The 19,631-nt window shown below is 32.0% G+C and overlaps 2 protein-coding genes across 2 annotated transcripts; both read left to right on the top strand.

Annotated features, from left to right (window-relative positions):
• The first annotated feature begins 281 nt into the window (after positions 1–281).
• Positions 282–4,125, top strand: LOC123881554 (solute carrier family 40 member 2-like). The gene is made up of 8 exons (XM_045930264.1): positions 282–498; positions 671–821; positions 1,354–1,550; positions 1,643–2,131; positions 2,576–2,747; positions 2,884–3,021; positions 3,133–3,243; positions 3,456–4,125. The coding sequence occupies exons 1-8, from the start codon at positions 386–388 to the stop codon at positions 3,597–3,599; spliced, it is 1,515 nt and encodes a 504-aa protein (XP_045786220.1). The 5' UTR covers positions 282–385; the 3' UTR covers positions 3,600–4,125.
• Positions 4,126–8,987: 4,862 nt separating this feature from the next.
• Positions 8,988–14,366, top strand: LOC123920939 (F-box/LRR-repeat protein 3-like). Its single transcript, XM_045973290.1, has 7 exons — positions 8,988–9,811; positions 11,244–11,375; positions 11,498–11,602; positions 11,692–12,215; positions 12,590–12,884; positions 13,012–13,263; positions 13,756–14,366. Exons 1-7 carry the CDS (start codon positions 9,143–9,145, stop codon positions 13,807–13,809), a joined length of 2,031 nt encoding a protein of 676 aa, XP_045829246.1. The 5' UTR covers positions 8,988–9,142; the 3' UTR covers positions 13,810–14,366.
• The last annotated feature ends 5,265 nt before the right edge of the window (positions 14,367–19,631 follow it).

Below are 19,631 nucleotides of genomic sequence, written 5' to 3' on the forward strand. Positions count from 1 at the left end.
GAGTCAAATCTTTACTATTGGTATTAGGATGGTTAGTATTATTGAAGTTATCATTTAGTATTAAACACATTAATAAGCCATTGCTTTAATAATAAAAAATAGAGACAAACAATGGATTTCGAGGTTATGTGTTTGAGTCCCGCTAAATTTAACTCTTTGTAAATATTCTTTGAACTTTATGGTTGAAAGTCTTTCGTATTTAAATCAGGCATCATCCCCTCACCATAAATTATTCTCGTAAAAAGATAAACATATAAATATTGACACATTAATGAGATGTTGCTTGGTTATTATGAACCTATATATGATAACCATTGTGATACTAAATACTACTACTAGTAGTATTCAAAACTAGTGAGGGGAAGACTCTTCTTGATATTGATAAATGGATGAAAGAGAAATTTTGAGGGAAACTTTGCTATCCCAAGAACCAGATTTTCCTTCTTCTCTCATCACTTATTTATACATTGGTCACTTTTTAGCTAGATGGGGTTCAAGGTTCTTCAATTTCATTTCATATCATTGTTTATTATATTATATTATTCATCATTCATATATAGTTTAATTATTCATTCAGCAAAAAGGGTGAATTGAAATTATTTTTATTGTCCTATGAAATCATAATTTGTTTTTGCTTGAGATTTTTACTACTAATAATTTTTGTGTGTAGAATGTGGGAATTTTCTGTTGGTTTATATATGATCAGTATTTGGCCAGACTCACTGCTATATGCAGCAATCTATGGTGCTGTTGAATCTGCTTCCATTGCATTGTTTGGTCCAATAATTGGAACTTGGGTTGATAAATTGACTTATCAAAAGGTGTGATCCCAAATTTTGTTATATCTTCTTTTTATGCATATCTTATAGCATAATATAGATATATCTTTGAATTAATTGAGGTTTTAAATCGTGGTTGCGTAGTTGCATCTTGATCCTTGATATTGTAGAGAATCGTAGTCAAATGTGAGTTAAGTCACTTTGTGGTCGCAGAGACGTGTAAAATCTTGATATTGTGTCTAAATCACGGTCGTAGACCTCTATTTAAAACCCTGGACCAATTATCTTTCACTTGTGTACCGGAAAGGAATAGAGAGATTGAATATCCAGAATCCGTTGTATTGGATTGATACATCCATGAAGCTAAAAACAAACTTAAGATCTTTCCTTTGTACTTTTCTTCTCAAAAGTTAAGTCTTAATTTTTTCCCTTTATGTTAATCTTAACATATACTTAAGATTCTTTTCATTTACTATCTAAACAATGAGATATGGACAAAATTTGAAGATAAAAAATGCAGCTACATATGTGTCTTTATTGAAGAGTAACACTTTCTTCATTTTTTTATTGACAGGTTTTGAAATTATGGTTGGTGACACAAAATCTCTCTTTTATTATTGCCGGTGCCACTGTCGTTGCCTTACTTGTTTACTCATCTTTGAAGTTTACAAATTTCCCAATTTTCTTACTCTTGGTGGTGATAATCAATATCTGTGGTGGAATTGGAGTACTTTCAACTCTTGCTGGTACTATCCTCATAGAAAGAGAATGGTAACATTTTTTAAACTTTAATGAAAATTGATTAATATCATTAGCTAGAAGAAAATAAATGATAATTGATTTTTTAAGTTTTTATTGTGCAGGTTGTTGGTTATATCCGAAGGTCAATCGTCCGAACTGCTGACAGAGATGAATTCGGTTACGAGACGAATTGATCTAACCTGCAAGTTACTTGCACCTGTTATAACTGGTTTCATAATAAGTTTTGTATCACTTAAAGCATCAGCTATAACTCTAGCACTTTGGAATGGTGTTTCTGTTTGGGTGGAATATTGGCTTTTTACATCTGTGTATAATGGAATTCCAGCTTTGTGCCAAAGTAGCCAAAGGAGAATGGAAAGGCTTTCGTTGCAAAGTGATATTGAAAGGAACAATTCAACTTCTGAGGGAGATAGTTTGCTTAATGTTACCGGTGACGGTGATAGCTCGGAATTGGCAGATGGAAAAGGCAGGAAAACAATTTCTGAGTGGATTTCGAAAATCTCTTACGTTGATGCTTGGAGAGTTTATTTGCAGCAAGAAGTGGTCCTTCCCGGACTAGCCCTGGCTTTGCTATTTTTCACTGTACTCAGGTAAGAGCTTATGAAAAACAATAGGAAGGAAATCTAGGATCTGTTTGGATTGTCTTATTTGAGCTTATCTACTAAGCATAAGCGCACTTTTAAGTTTTGGGAGAGCTTATGAAAACCTGTTATGACATGTCCATAAGCTATCCGAGATAGCTTACACAATTAACTTATAGCTTATGTGAAAACAGTTTGACTTTATTTTTATCTTTTGTTATAAAGAGGACTTATAGATAAGCACTTATATGATAAGAGTTTATGCTATAAGCGCTTAACTAAGCTGTTTATCCAAGCATGACCCTAGTCTGAAATTAGCCTTTTCTACCAATGCTTAAAACATGACATGTTCATAAAGGATTATGTAACTCTACTTCAAAAGCTATTAAATTTCATTGATGTAAGTTAGGAATGAAGAAGCATCACTGATAAAATTCCAATTACTTGCTTCAGCTTTGGAACTTTGATGACAGCCACCTTAGAATGGGAAGGTATACCTGCATATGTTATTGGAATAGCACGAGGAATAAGCGCTGTAATTGGAATAGCCGCAACAGTTTTATATCCTGTACTACAGTTTCATATATCAGCTATTAGAACTGGACTATGGTCAATCTGGTCTCAGGTACAAACTCACACATGATTTTTAAGTGATTTTAAAAAATGGTCCGCGAGAAAGATTTCGGCCGCAAAATCAAAGGTTTTTTATGTCTCTTATTGTAACGCGGCCGTATATATATTTATTTATGATTTGGATGCAGTGGACCTGCCTCCTACCTTGTTTAGCTGCAATATGGATCTATAATGGAATTCTATCCTCGTATATTTTGATGGGAAGCGTCGCAATATCTCGGCTTGGACTGTGGATGTTTGACTTATCTGTACTTCAACAAATGCAGGCAAGAAATAATAGCTCATATTATTCCATATTGTTTAAATGTGAAATAGAAGTTCCTTTTTCTTCATAATCATCTTGTCCTAATTATTTTGTTTTCAATTTTGTTGAATAGAATCTTGTTCCTGAATCGGATCGTTTGATTGTTGGAGGTGTTCAGAATTCACTTCAGGCCTCTATGGATTTATTGGCCTATGTTATGGGAATCATAATATCTGATCCGCGGGTGAGTTTACCGCACAAGTACCTGTGTATAAGATATTTCTATAACAAAATATAAGATAAACTCAAACTGTTTTCAAAATTTGAAGTTATAGCTTGTTTTCAAAAGCTATTAGGAAGAGCTTGTGGACAAGTCATACGCTGTTTCGACTACTGCGAAAAACTGTCTTCACAAAATCACAAGTCATGTACTGATCCTTTTATCTATGTGTTCAGGAGTTTTGGAAGTTGAGTTTATTATCATTTCTGGCAGTCACATTAGCTGCATTTCTCTACTGCATCCATGTGTTCCGCGTACGGAAGCATATCTTTCACTTTGACAAACTATTTTGTTGTAATTCTTCTGCACGAGTATCGTAAGTTGTGGGACGAACCAAGGCCAGTTGAGGTCTAAAGATCGGTGTGGTGTCAAAGTGAACAAATCGTAAGATGTGTACAAATTTTGTTGGACATCAGAGTGAAGGTGAAACCGTAAAAGTAATAGGCTGAGTATGGTGGTCTTGAGGTCCTATAGTAAGGGTTTGTCCCGCCTTATGCTAGAGGCGCAGTGCCTATTGTGAAGCCTAATTCTTGTATTCACTTTTGATACCATTTAGATAAATTAATATCTGCATAATGGTAAAGGAATGGTAGTCTTTAGTGTGCTTAGTTGTGGGATTTGATAACTTGTGTATGCTTTTGTTTAGGCATTTTGTGTTGATCATCATGGTCATTGTTGCTGCTATTGATGGATATATTGAGATTGATAATGTATTGGAGAAAAAGTAAAGAGGTTTTCGGACAATCGTATTTATGCAGTTGTTTACACCGATTTTTGGTAATGTAAACAACCGCTATCCATAAACACTTTGGGACCGGATAGAAGTCCTTTTACAGTATTCGTTCAAGTCTCGCGGTTTATGATATCACTTTATGCGTCTTTAAGAACAAAATCATTGTTCTTTTTAGTGTTAGAATCGCATCCAACAACTTTTAATAACAAGTTGTCTCACGACAACATAATAGAAAAAAAATACTCAAGTGAGTATTGAAAAGAAAGAAAAATAAAGAAGATGAAAATTGCAAAAGAAAAAGAAAATAAGGCAAGAACAAAGCAATATATTAAATTGCATTAAATGTAAAGGGTGGTTGGAATCCATTCCTATGCACTCTTTGAACCCGTTTGCTCCGTGGCGTGGGCATTGGAGAGTTTTTAGAAAATAGGATTCAACCCTTTGTTCTTATTACAAACAGATATATATAGACCTTGCAGAAAAAACTACCACTAGATCCTACGGTCTAAGTTAAAACAAGATATAACTCCCTATGCCAAAACCATACACTTGGCAAATTACAATATATAGAAAAATAACTTCCAATGCTTGACGACGTGTTGCTTCAATGCTTGACGTGTTGCTTCACGTTAATGCTCCAATATTGCTTGTCCTGGTGTTGATAATTGCTATTATATATTAGCCTTTTTTAATCCAAGGCCAATCAATATAATTCGACCAACATACATCAAAGTTGAGACCAAATTGCATCTTCGACTAAAATATAGTTGGCATCTTCGACCAGTTTCTTCATTTCCAATTAAATTGGTAGAATCTACTCCAATTAAAATTCACATAAACCATCGAAATGGATAAACCATCGAAATGGTTTTTTTTTCTTTTCAAATTCTAACACTAAGACTTTCTCAATACCATTAATTTTATAATTTTGGTGTCAACAGCAGTACTGTTTTTTTCCAGAATTTTTAAATCTGAATGTGTAAAAAAGTCATATATGTAAAAGTCTTGAAAAATACCTTTAACATGTGGAAATATTAAAATCCTGATGTGTGAAAAAATCATTTATAGCCACGGTTAAACTGGGACTAATTTTTTAACATGTCTGTAGTATTTGTTTGCAATAAGAAACCTAAGCAACTGCTACATTAAACAACTAGAATCTACTTCCCCCAAACATTAAACGTTAAACTATAATTAATTAAAGAAACCATTAGCTTTAGCTTTAACCAATAATAAGGCCAATAACATGAATCTATCCCAGTGGGAGATATTCCAACATTTGGAATTGATTATAAAATGTCCAATGTTTTGAGTCCATCCAAGATTGTTCTGGGAATAGGGTTCAAAGCCCAAATCCGCACTAACCAAGATTAAAAAAATATTGTTTTTCTATAATAATTTGGACCATTAAACAAGTAGTCGGAGATTTGATTTCTCACTCTTTTGTATGAAAAGGGAGAAATATCTTATGTTCTCGGCCACGTATGAGATCAACTCGATGGACCGTACGTCGAACAACATACCCTCCCATAATCTTAGCAAAAATATAACATTATCATTTTGTACAAGTTTATAAAAAATATTTTTCAAGTGTAATTTATTCCCAAAATTGGTTTTACATAACTTCTCAATTTTATATTCTCATATGTTTGAAAGTGAGAATATTTTATTCCCATAATCCCATTGACATAGAATAGAAATGCCAATAACGAAACATTTCCCTCAATTGATTTGTTCCGTTTCTAAGAAAGTTTTTAGGAATATAAAAAACTTATCAAACACATTTGCGAGAATATTTTTCATGATAATAGAATTTTTAGGTATATAATTCTATATCTTGAAACAAACACTTCCTTCCTAACTTTAAATTGTACCAATAAAAACAAAGTTGGTCTAAGTTTTTGGTCAATATCCTCTTTTTTTTTAGTTGTGTCAAGAATAAAGATATTCAATCTAGTAATATTGAAATCCTAAATTTTAAACTCAGATGAAAATATTTAATTTAATTATATTGATATTAAACTTTAAAATAGATAATGTCCTATATTTGTCCAAATACTTCATTCATAAAAGAGATTAAAAAAAAGTGAATTTTATTTTAAAAATAAGCTTCATTTGATCCGTTTTTTTTATACAAATATTATATAATTATCTATTTCTTTTGTGATATAAACACTGTCTCAACTCCACTTACCGGCTTAGTTATGACCGTCATAATTCAAGATTCTTCCCCAAGTCACTACTAGTGAAAGATTTTTTTCAAAGAAAAGACCTTACAACATTACGTACTTATTTGTTTGATGGTAATAATCGGTGTATAGCTCTATAGTTCTTGACATGATTTGTATGGGGATAATATAATATAATTTTTTAAGAAGTCAAATTAATATATAATTAACAAATAAGTTGTGTACAAGGCTGTCTAACAAGAAAAATTTATAAGATTAAATAAAAATACACACATTATTCATCTCTAAACTCTAAACAAGTTAAAGGATCGATTACACGATCACATATTCAGCTCAAAACATAAATATTTCCTACACATCTTTAATCAAATCACTAAGATAAAATTTTCACCTTGTCGAATAACACCTTATCAGTTGTACTTCTTTGTGCAAATAACCTGTTATTTTTCTCTTTCTAAACACGCTAACTATACCGTATGAATACCTGAACGAGTCTCTTAACCAAACAAATAGACATTATAAAATTGCAACGCATGATCAGAAACCACATTTGGTAAAAGGATAACACACATCACATAATCAATTTAAAATTTTAGACCACAACACCTTAGTGACAACACAACTACCCCAAGTGGTCGATTTTTTCATCAACTCCGCAATCGCCTAAGCAAGCCACTGAATATGTCAGAATCATACCTCGCCGAGTCAACTGAGCTATTTAATTCCAAATACTCCCCCCACTCATAATTGTGGTCCAGATACATTAATAATTAAATGAACTTAAAAAGTGAAAATTTGCTTATATACTAAACCGGAGGAATTAATTTCTTTATGAATTGATGTCAAAGCCAGAACAATATGCGTTAACATGTGATACACTCCTCGGACGGAATGTCGATCATCTGGATCAAGATGCCACCTCCATTTATCTAATTCATTAACCTAACAAATTTTCTATAGCACAACACTCCGCTAAGACTCCTCTTCCCACACAAAAAGCCTCTAGCGCCATCTCCATGCACCTCCCTCAAAAACTCATCCCAACCTACACATACCAACTACCGTAATATTCTTGTATATTAATAAGTCAAACAATCTATTGAATCTAATACTAAAAGGTTCACCACTCAACCACCTATCTTTTCAAAAGAGTGTATCTTCACCATTTTTCACCTTTCGACTAATATTATTCTCGAACTATCAACCTACACTCAAACCCAAACCCTCACGAACATCAGTAAAATCCTTCTACCAAGTAGACGCCCTTCTCTGATTCACCTGCCTCCCTTAATTCAAAGTACATGTAATTTAAACAATATACTTCATCAGTCTTAATAACTACCTCCAAAAAAAATTACCCCTAACAATATACTTTCATTTCATTTTGTACTTATAAGTTACAACAGTTAAATTTATCAAATACTTTTAATTTTATTCTATTAACTTTTCGACGTTATTATTCATCGGCTTTGATAAGCTAATTTCTCAGCTATTAAATGTAGATATATATATATATATATGCATGAGATGTAGATCGCATATGAGCCACAAATTTTGTGACCTAATTTATTGATTCTAGTTGTAAACCATGTTGCGGAATTTTGACTCTATCCCTCTCATAATCATTTTTTAATTTAAAAGCAAAGCAAAGCAAAGCATAGCATAGCATATGATTTTCTCTCTCTAACCGTTCTTATCTGAGTCAGGCAAGTACTATAGAAAAGTCACCTAATAAGTACGGCAATTTATTTTATTAATTTCCAATAAAAACTTTATGATAATTTTCACGTTTCAAACAACTTTTCAATTTCATAAACTTCTCAATATTTAGAAAAAGTATGTGTCGTTTAGTAGTATGATATTCGTACTGCCCCGCACTTCAATTTGTCCTTCCTCATATACTCCTCCACCATATGTCATCTGCATCAGTAGAATTGAAAAAAATATCAACTTCCACTTTACCATAATACCCTTCTTTTTTCCTTTATTAAATTCCGTCCTTACCCGTCCTTCTCCGTACTGATCAGTTCGTTATTTCAAGAAGACGATAATACCCCTATAACCAACACTTGGACGATAGTACCCCTATAACAAACTGTTTTTTTGAGTACTAATTGGACTTTTTTTTTGGTACATTGATTGACACAGATAGACTTTTATATTTCAACTAGAATTCAATCATTAATTAGTCTACTAAAAAATATAATGTGTAAATAATATCTTAAATATTAAAGTTTGTAGTTTTCCTTCATCATGTATGCTCCACTAATCCTATTTTTTTCATAAAAAATGGAGTACCTCATGATACTTTTAGTCTCTAGTCTCACTAAATGTACTTCTTAGATTTTAGAATATTTATTGTTTGATTTTTTTAACTAAGAATAATAATATTCATCAATTCAAATTAATAAAATACATTAAATATAAATACAAATTCAACATTCCTAAAAGTAAAAAAATGAATCTGCGAACAAACACACAAATTAATTATATATTCAAATTTATATAGTAACAAAATTTATTCATTCAAATATTTGTCATCGAACTAGAATTTGGTTACTAAAATTTGCATCACTTTTAATTTTCTAACACCAAAAATCATAAATCTTCTAGAAATTGTTCAAATGCATCTTTTCTCATACCCACAGTTTTCATATTTTTAACAAGTAGCTACCCATAGTTTTGTAGTACCAACCTATGTAATTGCAAAATAAAAAGAGGGTTATTTTTGTCTTTCTATTAACAAACATGTTATAGTGCAGAACAATAACCTATACAGATAACGACACCAAAGTGGCATTTTGGTCTTTTATGGACCACCCTCCCTTTCTTCAACAAAACCCACACCTTCCCCACGTTAACTAACCAAACCAACCGTACCATACTTCAAAAATCAAATTCAACACAAAGAGAAGAAAAAGAAGAAAGAAAACACACTACAATGAAGAAACAAAAGTTCATAGTAGAACAACAAAACTCAAACAACAACAACAACCTATTTGAATCACTCTCAGAGGAACTCATTTTCACAATCCTAGATTTCCTCGAACCAAATAACCAATCAAAACAAACCAAAAAATCATTCTCTTTATGTTGTAAATGGTTCCACGCGCTTGAATCAAAACACAGACGCGCTCTCCGTCCTTTACGCGCCGAACATATACCAACAATTCTCGCGCGTTATCCATCTATCCAAAACATCGATCTAACCTTGTGTTCGCGCGTGAACGACACGTCCTTAACTCTGATCGCCGGAGCGTATAAAAATACGCTCAGGCGTATCGATTTATCGAGGTCGAGGTTTTTTACGTGGAATGGAATATTGAATGTGGCAGTGAATTGTGTGAATTTGGTTGAGCTTGATTTGTCGAACGCGACGGAGTTGAGAGATGCAGCTATGGTTGGTGTTGCACGCGCTGTGAATTTGGAGAAACTTTGGTTGAATAGGTGTAAGTTGGTTACTGATATGGGAATTGGATGTATTGCTGTTGGTTGTAGGAAATTGAAGTTGATTAGTTTGAAATGGTGTGTTGGTGTTGCTGATTTAGGTGTTGATTTAATTGCTATTAAGTGTAAACAACTTTCTTCTATGGATCTCTCTTATTTGCCTGTGAGTTTTTCTATTTCTCATTCTCATCATTGTTAATGTTATTGTTTTTTCAATTTTTAATTAATTAAGTCATTTGAAGATTTCGAGTTTGAATTGTGTTCAAAGAATAGTCTAGTCAAGAATTGTTACCACCAGAAATTGAACTCGGATTCTTCTGAACTATTGGTGGTGGGGGGAGTTTATTAACCAGTTGAGTTTAATGTCTTGGTTATAATTAATTAGACTTTACTTATTTTTTGGATGAACTCTCAATTATCAGGATCTCATTCATGAGAATTTGTAGTGGATTGAGAATTTTTGTTATTAGTTAGTATTAATGTTATTTAATAAGTCATTTTGGTTTTAATTTTCTAAATTTGGAGGTTTTATTGAGGGAATAAATTTGGAGGTTGATGTGGGAACAAAAGTGGGGTGTCATGTTAAGTTATTTTTTGTAGATTTTATTTGGAAAAATAATAATATTATTATTATTATTATTTGGATTTTTTTTTTGTGGGGATTATTGGTGGATTGAGATTTTTTGTTATTATTGATGTTATATAATATAAGTCATTGTGGTTTTAATTTTCTATATTTGGAGGGTTTTTTGAGGGATTGAATTTGGAGGTTGATGTGGGGAAAAAAGTGGGGTGTGATATTAATGAGCTATGTTTTTGTAGGTTTTATTCCAAATTGAGGAATTAGCTTTCTTTTGTTTTATTTTTATTTTTGGGGTGTTAATAATTTTTTTTTTACTAATGGGGTGTTAATAATTGTTGTTGGTGAGTTGAGGAATGATTGGAATGGGGGAAAATTGGTTAAATTGAATATTATGAAGTGGTGGTTAGCTTAATTTGTTTTTAGTGAATCACTAATTTAGATCATAAAATTGCAGGGTTAGGCTATTTTAGTCCAAAATATTAATGAATGAAAATCTAAAATGATTTATGAAATTGAAATTTCTTGTTCTATAAAAAAAAGTTGAAAATTCTTGTAAAAAATAGTTATTATAATTTCAAGGAATAAATTTTGATCGACTCAAAAGGAATAATTTGTTCGAGTGAATCACCAATTTAGACCTTGAATTCAAGGGGTCGATTAATGTGGTCCTAAAATTGTTGAAAAAATGAATCTAAAATGATCGCCAAAATTGAAAATTCTTATTCAAAAGAGTCATAATTTCAGAATTCATGGACTAAATTGACCAACATGAAAGGACTATATATGGATTATTTTGTAATTTCTTAAACTTTAGAATACATTCTCCAAACCCTACAATTTTAGTGGTTAAATTAGTGGTTCACTCTTTTTTTTCTTTCTTCTAACAGGTTGTGTCTGTTTGAAAGTTAAGTAGATTTAGTGCTTAATTATGCCTTTTGCTCGTAAGGTATTGTTTTGAAATTATATGGTTAATATCATATAACATGTGTTATTGGTTTCTTGTGATGTGCAGATCACAGAGAAATGTCTCTCCTCGATCTTCAAATTGCAACATCTCGAAGATTTGGTCCTTGAAGGATGCTTTGGCGTTGGGGACGACAGCCTCAACAATTTAGTCGTCAACCAAGGATGCAAGACATTAAAGGTAAATAGGGAGATTAACTGTTAATGACTATTGAGTAGCATTAACTTATATGAAGTACTGGTTTTTGCCATCACACTTGCACCGGTTTTTTCTTTATCTAACAGATTCACTTCCTTCTGCAGAAACTTGATATCTCAGGCTGTCAAAACATAAGTCATATCGGTCTATCAAAGCTAACAAGCATTTCTGGATGTGTCGAACAACTTGTATTAGCAGATGGTTCTCCGGTAATTCTTCAGTTTTCATAAGTATTAATTTTTGAACTTAAAGATGAGGAATTCGGTTATAACTAATTGTTGGTATTTTGATTTACCAGGTGACTCTTGCTTTTGCTGATAGTTTGAGTAAACTTTCGATGTTGCAATCGATCACATTAGACGGCTGCATTATTACCTCTGATGGATTGAAAGCCATTGGAAATTTGTGCATTTCACTTAAGGAACTCAGTTTAAGCAAATGTTCCGGAGTGACGGATGAAGCTCTTTCTTTCCTTGTGTCAAAACACAGAGATTTAAGGAAACTTGACATCACATGCTGCCGCAAAATAACCGATGTTTCAATTGCTAGCATTGCGAATTCGTGCAGAAGTCTCACTTCTCTCAAAATGGAGTCGTGTACGCTAGTTTCATCAGAAGCGTATATATTGATTGGACAGAAATGCCATTATCTTGAGGAACTTGATCTCACCGATAATGAAATTGATGATGAAGGCCTTGAATCCATGTCTCGTTGTTCGAGGCTCTCCAGCCTTAAACTAGGAATCTGCCTGAACATAACTGATAGAGGAGTTTCCTATGTTGGCATGTGTTGCTCAAAGATAAAGGAGCTTGATCTATACAGGTTTGTGATTCAAATGTTGTCCTTTGCTTTTCTTGTCATAAGATGAATATTCTAAGCATTCTTTTAATTTCCTTTTTGGCATATAGTAGTATTGATATTGGTCGAGTTTCTAATTTTTTAAAAATTGGGGTATAGTTTTCCACTATAATTTGGGTAAAGACGAAAATGAATTATTTGAATGTAATCACATGTGTCAGACACCAGACACGCTTGCCTTTGATCAGAAGTTTCGGTGCCACCAAAGATGTACCCAATTTACAGTAGCTTTGATAAAATCTGGCTTTGGCCTAAACATCCTATGATTATACCTTATTAAACGTTAACATAAAAGTCATTCTCCAATGTCACCTAATCAAGATTATTTTCTTTTTCAGGTGCACAGGAGTAACAGATTTGGGAATCTCAGCAATTGCTTCTGGTTGCCCTGACCTAGAGATGATAAATACCGCATATTGCACTAGCATTACCGATAGGGCGTTATTCTGCTTATCAAAATGTGCAAATTTGCAGACACTCGAAATTCGTGGTTGTCTTCTTGTTACATCCATAGGTTTGGCATCTATTTCAATGAATTGCAAACAACTAAGCCGCCTAGACATAAAAAAGTGTTACAATATTGATGATAGTGGTATGATTCCACTAGCTCATTTCTCCCAAAATCTAAGACAGGTATTTATTTTCGCCATCTCAATTTTGTGCAAAACATAAAAAATCAAGAAAGCTTTGATAGGGATTCTAATGTTTTTTTGACTAAATAGGGATTCTAATGTTATTATGTCTTTATCTTGATTTGCAGATAAACTTGTCGTATAGCTCAGTTACAGATGTAGGGCTTCTTTCACTTGCCGGTATCAGTTGCCTTCAAAACTTTACCCTACTTCACCTGCAAGGCTTGTCTCCACAAGGACTAGCGGCAGCGTTATTGGCATGTGGAGGGCTAACAAAAGCAAAGCTTCATGTTAAACTAAGATCTCTTTTACCCGAGCTGCTCATCAGACATATAGAAGCACGAGGGTGCGTGTTTGAATGGAGAGATAAAGTGTTTCAGGTATGTTCATCTTTCGTTCCTGTCAGGATTTAAAGCAAATTGCGACATATTTCATGAAAATGCTAGCGTTCTTCCTCTTTTTTATATGAAAAAGTAGGGCAAGATTGTGAGTTTTAGAAAAATGGCACCAACCAAGCACTAAAAGTCGAGGAATATGTAATTATGAGGACATAATTTTTTTTTTTACGGGGATTAAAACTAAATTGGACTCATATTATAGGGATCAAAAGCGCTATTAACCCAACAATCATATTAACTAAGTCAACTTTGTCATGATCCTCTCTAAGGTTATGAGTCATGACCAACGCACATGACCTTAGAGAGGGTCGTGACAAAGTTGACTTTAAGTCAATTGTTTCTTAACTATGATGGTGGTCAAAATAATAATTTTGCAAAACTTAGAGAGCATGAATTAAGGTTTAAATAATGTCATAATATAGTAATCTATTGTATTTTATTTGGTCATTGAGATTCTTGCTGTTCCATGGACAGGCTGAATTGGACCCCAAGTGTTGGAAATTACAGTTAGAAGATCTGATACAATAGGATTGTCTGAAGTTAATAACGACGACTCGCACATTATGTGCATACGATATTCAAGTTAGTGAAGAATCATACATCTCAGATGTAATAAGCATCCATGATCCATTCACTTCTCTCTACTACCCTTCCACTTATACTAGAAGAAAGAAAAGAAAAATAAAACATAGTGACATGAAAGATGTTAGAAGTTCATAGGTCCTACATTAACAAGAAACTTGTGTTTCAGATTCACACATGAAGACTCACAAGTTTTTATTGTTCTTTGTAGAATGTTGTATCCATTTTTTGTGTTAGAAGCTGGTTCAATCAAGTGTATAAAAACTTTGTAACCCCTTTGATCATGCTTCATCTTTTTTAAGGGTCCTGCTAAAAGCAAAGGGTATTCAAGTGTAGAAAATTTGTAATTTCATGTTTTGTTTTAATCCTAGATTTGTACTCTTCTGAGACCTCAAGAATAGAAAATGTTTCAAATGTTGTTGCAATTATCATTGACATTTTTTTTTGTTGACAATATTAACTTAATAATGAGATTTGACCTTTTAGAGGTTCTTGGATTCTTCTATGCATCCTATTTTTCACTCCACTGTATTCTCTATCTCAATCATGCTCTTACCTTCTCTCTCTGATAATTAAAAATATTTATACTACTTCCGGTTTTAAATATACTCCGTAAAATATAGTTAGGCCAACAAAATTTGATGTACTGTGTATATGCTTATTTGATTTAAAATTTATACCAGATACATCAACTTGAAAATGATTAGTATCTTGTTTGATAGTATCTTTCCTAACTTGAGAAATTATTTTTGACTAATTTGCAAGCAATTTTTCATGGTTCAATCAACCAATTGCTTGTGGTTGGATAGAATTAGGGGGAGAGGTTTGAGGTTAAGGATAGAGACAAAAGGATGAAAAATATGATAAGAGATGAAATGGCAATACCTTAACACTCCTTATGTGACTTTTTGTTAGTCAACTTATCACACAACAATTTATTTATTTATTTTGGGTCAAATAGTCTAGTGGTTAGAAATTTCACCCTCTCGAACCCTGACCCTGATATATATAATGTAATATCTCTAGCAACTGAACTTACGGACTATCACCTAACAATTTATATTAACATCATGTCCTCTCAAAAGGAAAAAAATAAAACACTCAACAGAGTGTTAAGATAAGTGGTAGTACTTTTTAAGATTGCTTAATTATATATTTATAATAAACTTCAAAATGTAAATCACTTCTTTTCTTAATAATGGTCTAATCTTGCAGTTTTTATTATAAGATGTAGTACATAACAATTATAACCTTGATACAAACTCATATAGTGAATTTTAAGACTTAATTAATTAACAATTATAAGATGTAGTACACAACAATTATATTATTATTAATAGTTAATAGTATTTTTTTTATGAAAAATATTGTTTGTTTCTTTTTTTATATTTCTAATTTTATGCATATTCATCTTATTTTTTCTATAATTTTTTTATTGACTATTTTATTCTCCTTTTTATTTTAATAGATTATTGAGTTGATCGTATTAATCTATTTTGTTGCTATTTTTATGAATATAAATTGTTCTATTTTGTTCCAATCTATAATCTGTTTTGTTTCTATTTTTAAGCGTATAATTTTTTTTTATATTTATCTTATATTATTCTATATATGTATTTTTTTGGAACAGAATTAAAAAAAAATTCCTATATTGTAACAAAAAACACGGTAAAAAAAGATTCAATATATTGTAACAAAAAAACAATTTTTTCTATATATAGTAACAAAAAAATGATAAAAAAGATTCAATATATTGTTAACAAAAAAAAACAATTGTTTATATTGTAACAAAAAAAACGATAAAAAAGATTCAATATATTTTTTCTGTATTTATCTTCTATTCTTTCAACTTTTAAATTTTTTATTGTGAAATTACGATGAATGATATAAAACTCTCAACATGGTTAAAAGTAATAAGGATAAATTGGTCAGTTTGGTGGTAATCGATTTTAATATATTAGTAATAGATAATAGAAGCTTCTTATTTAGAATTAAAATTAAAATAGCGCAGAATATAAAAAGTAAGAGTTAAAGAGTATAACATTATAAAATTTAATTATAGTTTTGGTCCTTTTATTTTAACTCATTTATGAAATTAGTTCTCTCATTTTAAAATCAAACATTTTTTATTCTTCTGTCATATTTTTTGTACCAAAAAGAATTGTGAAATTAAAGTAGAAATTGAATTTTTTTTCTTAATATTTTTTTTTTGTAGTTTTTATGATTGTCGATCGCTTCACATCATCAAACTATATGACATGCTACTTAAAATATGTCAAATTATCAATTTTAAATACAAAAATTAGATAATAAAAAGAATAAAATAATTCTCATGAGTTTAACTCAGTTGGTAAAGGCATCACACATTATATATGCAGAGGTCGGAGTTGAAATACAATTTTAAAAAAAATAATAGACTAATTTTATGAGTGAGTGAACACAGAATATCAAAGTTAAGAATTATACACACGCACACTCCAATATCTTTTATAAACTTATGACCATTTTGCTTATCCTATATAGATGTAATTTATAAAATTAAAAAATAAAATATGAACTTGTAAAAAATAATTGGTACTAGAATAGTGCCACCACATAAGACAGGTGGCAAAGCAGAAAAAGCCATGCAAAATTATGCAATGATGATATAATGATAGGCTATACCCAGTCAAAGTCAAACCCACAACACTTGACCCATTGCCTTTTCAACGGTCAATATTTCTTTCATAAGTAGTAGCTTCCAAACATATGCATAACATATATCAATCATACAAATACAAGATTATGAATTACACATATTCAAATATGTCATTATTGCTTGCACAACACTTCAAATATTGGGAAACTATAAATGAAGAATGTTGATTGCTTTGCCCATTACTCTTGTGTACTACATCTTAATGGGACTATAAATGAAGAAATGATGGATATGATTTCAAAAGATTCACGTGTGTTGATGAGGCTTGTTAATCATCACACACACAAAAGAAAAAAGATTAGAAAAGCATCACGAGAAAAAAGATCTAATGGAAATGCTAGACTCGGCGATGTTAACACATGATGACGACTCTTGGTATTGTCGTCTTGATGGTAGAGATATGTATGTACTCGGTAAAAACTACTTATTTCTATCTCTTTGAGAAATTCCTTCCTTCTCCTTCTATGGATGGGGATAATCTCATGGGTGTTGGAAAAGGTGTGGTTAAGTTGTTGTGGCAAGTGTGAGTGGTTAAGTCTCATATTGCTTAGAAAAGTGGAGGTTGAACACTTTATAAGTGAGATGACCCATAAAACCTAACACCTTAAGGTTTTGGGTTAAAGTGTGGTGTCCAACTTACTTGTAGAGTTGTTCTTGAACCCAATGTGGATGATCCCCCTGGCTGCCCCCTCGTGATGACCCAACAGTGGTATCAGAGCCGATGGTTCGACGAAGGGTTGAACTGGCTCCTTGTATCGAAAGTCTTCCTGACAAAGGTGGTCAGGCGGCGAGTCCTGTGGACCAGTGAGGCTTACGGCGGTACAAGTGTAGGATGAAGAAAGCTTCCGCTTGAGGGGGAGCATATCCTAGAGTGGATGGACTCACACTTGAGGGGGAGATTGTTGTGGCAAGTGTGAGTGGTTAAGTCTCACATTGCTTAGAAAAGTGGAGGTTGAACACTTTATAAGTGAGAGGACCCATAAAACCTAACACCTTAAGGTTTTGGGTTAAAGTGTGGTGTCCAACTTACTTGTAGAGTTGTTCTTGAACCCAATGTGGATGATCCCCCTGACTGCCCCCTCGTGATGACCGAACATAAGTTGGGTTGTGTCTAAGGTATTAGTGCTTTTATGGCAAGCACTTATTGGACGATTACCAACGAGATCAAATTTATTACAAAGAGGAATAATCCAACAAAGGGGGCGACTCTATGTGCTCTTTGTGAAGGAAGTTTGGAAATGAAAACTCATCTCTTTGTTCATTGTCCGATTGCTTCGAAAGTATGGAATAACATTCACGTATGGTTCGGTTTTGTTTTGGTTTTGCCCGGTACAATTATTTCACATTTTGAAAAAAAAAGGAAGAAACGGTCAAAAGGGTGTGATTTTGGTGTGACACGCGATGGTGTGGACTCTATAGCGGGTTCAAAACCAAAGGATCTTTTCGGATAAAATATGGTAGCGGTAGACGAAATAGTGGAAAGGATTAAAATTGTTGTTTGGAAGTGGATATTAGCTAAAAAGCAACATTCCCCATGCCTATTATATGAGTTGAATGTGGAACCTTACCAATGTATAGTAAGATAGGATTGAGATAGTTTTTTGATTTATGTAATTTGTATTTGGGTTAAGTACTATTGTGGCGTGAATATCTCTTGTACTCATTTCCATTACATATATGTACATGAATTTTACCGTTAAAATTTTTTTCTTAGGCTTTTAAAAAAATATTATCGGTTTTAATTTAATATAAAATGACTAGAACCTAAAATGATTTTTTTTTTTTTTTTACAAAATAGAACTAAAATGATAAAAAATGACATTGTGGTGGTTTGAACCAAGGATCTTGCACACAAAATATCATAATCTATTGATTCACATTAGATATTTTTATGAACATTAACAATATATAATTATTATTATAAGACCTCTAAATTTTGAGACTGTCAAATTTTTTGAGATTATGTCTTGGCATATCACATGTATATGGGTTGAGCCTGCTAATCTTGTTTATAAATTGTTCTGGCCGAAGAATACGTTTGGTTGGTACCTGAATTTGATTTCTAATAAAAATTAAATAATTTGTGGAACAATAGTTAGTATCAACCTTTTTATTATACAACTTTTAAGTCTACTACCAGATACTCCCTCTGTCCTAAATTTTTGGTTCTTTTAGTTTTTTAGTTTTGTCTCAAATCTTTAGTCTCTCCATTTGTTCCATTACCTAAACTTTTAAATGTTTTGGGGTGACAATACTCTTGAATATGCACAATTGCAACAACGTAAATTGCTTTAATATTGAAAATTTGAAATTGTTAATGTAAAATATGATTTGGATATCATAATAAATACAAAGTGAAGATCTGCTTAAATAAAAAGGACATTCTTTGTGTTAAAAAAAAGCACATTCTAAAGAATGATTTCTCACTTGTCAACTAAAACTAATTTCTGTTTTTTTCCTCTTAATGGATTTTAGTGCCCACACTAGAATATCAACTCAACTTTGGCCTATACTTTTAATTTAGAGACTTGATCATTAAAATTAACATATGATCAAGCCTAAAGTGGAACAAGAAGCTTATATTGGCCATTTTAAAATTTAAAATACATTCTAAACCAATATGAAATACAATGGGATGAGGCTTAAATACATATAATTTTATGCTTTTGAAAATAAATTAATATAGTGCAATAAGGGACCCTCGTTACAATAGGGCTTTGATAATTTGATCTTGATATGGACAACTTTGGAATATTGGGGGACAACATTCATAATCCAAAGTTTCTCCTCCTTTTATCAAAGTCTTTTCTTCTTGCTTCTTTCTTTCTTTACCAATATTCTTTTAGTTTTTACACACTTTGTCTTTTTTTGTCACACCTTTCCTTTTCATTTGTAGTTTTTATTTGTTGCTTTTGTATTACTTCTTTTTGAAATTTGAAACCCTTTGTAAACTAAAATAGAAATTATGTGGGGGGTACTTTAAAGCAACCTACACCCCCATTCATTTTATATTTTCTAACCAATTTCTACTATTTCTAGTTGGTATGATACTTGTACAAGTTACTGTCAA

The sequence above is a fragment of the Trifolium pratense genome, linkage group LG4, assembly GCF_020283565.1.
Source record: "Trifolium pratense cultivar HEN17-A07 linkage group LG4, ARS_RC_1.1, whole genome shotgun sequence".
NCBI classification, from domain to species: Eukaryota; Viridiplantae; Streptophyta; class Magnoliopsida; order Fabales; family Fabaceae; genus Trifolium; species Trifolium pratense.

Bases quoted from the DNA above. Each gene is read 5' to 3' on its own strand.
- LOC123881554 (XM_045930264.1), top strand. From the start codon at position 386: ATGGATGAAAGAGAAATTTTGAGGGAAACTTTGCTATCCCAAGAACCA. The intron at 499-670 runs GTTCTTCAATTT...TTTTGTGTGTAG, and splicing joins TTAGCTAGATGGGGTTCAAG to AATGTGGGAATTTTCTGTTG. The intron at 2,132-2,575 runs GTAAGAGCTTAT...TACTTGCTTCAG, and splicing joins CTATTTTTCACTGTACTCAG to CTTTGGAACTTTGATGACAG.
- LOC123920939 (XM_045973290.1), top strand. From the start codon at position 9,143: ATGAAGAAACAAAAGTTCATAGTAGAACAACAAAACTCAAACAACAAC. The intron at 9,812-11,243 runs GTGAGTTTTTCT...TGTGATGTGCAG, and splicing joins TGGATCTCTCTTATTTGCCT to ATCACAGAGAAATGTCTCTC. The intron at 12,216-12,589 runs GTTTGTGATTCA...TTTCTTTTTCAG, and splicing joins AAGGAGCTTGATCTATACAG to GTGCACAGGAGTAACAGATT.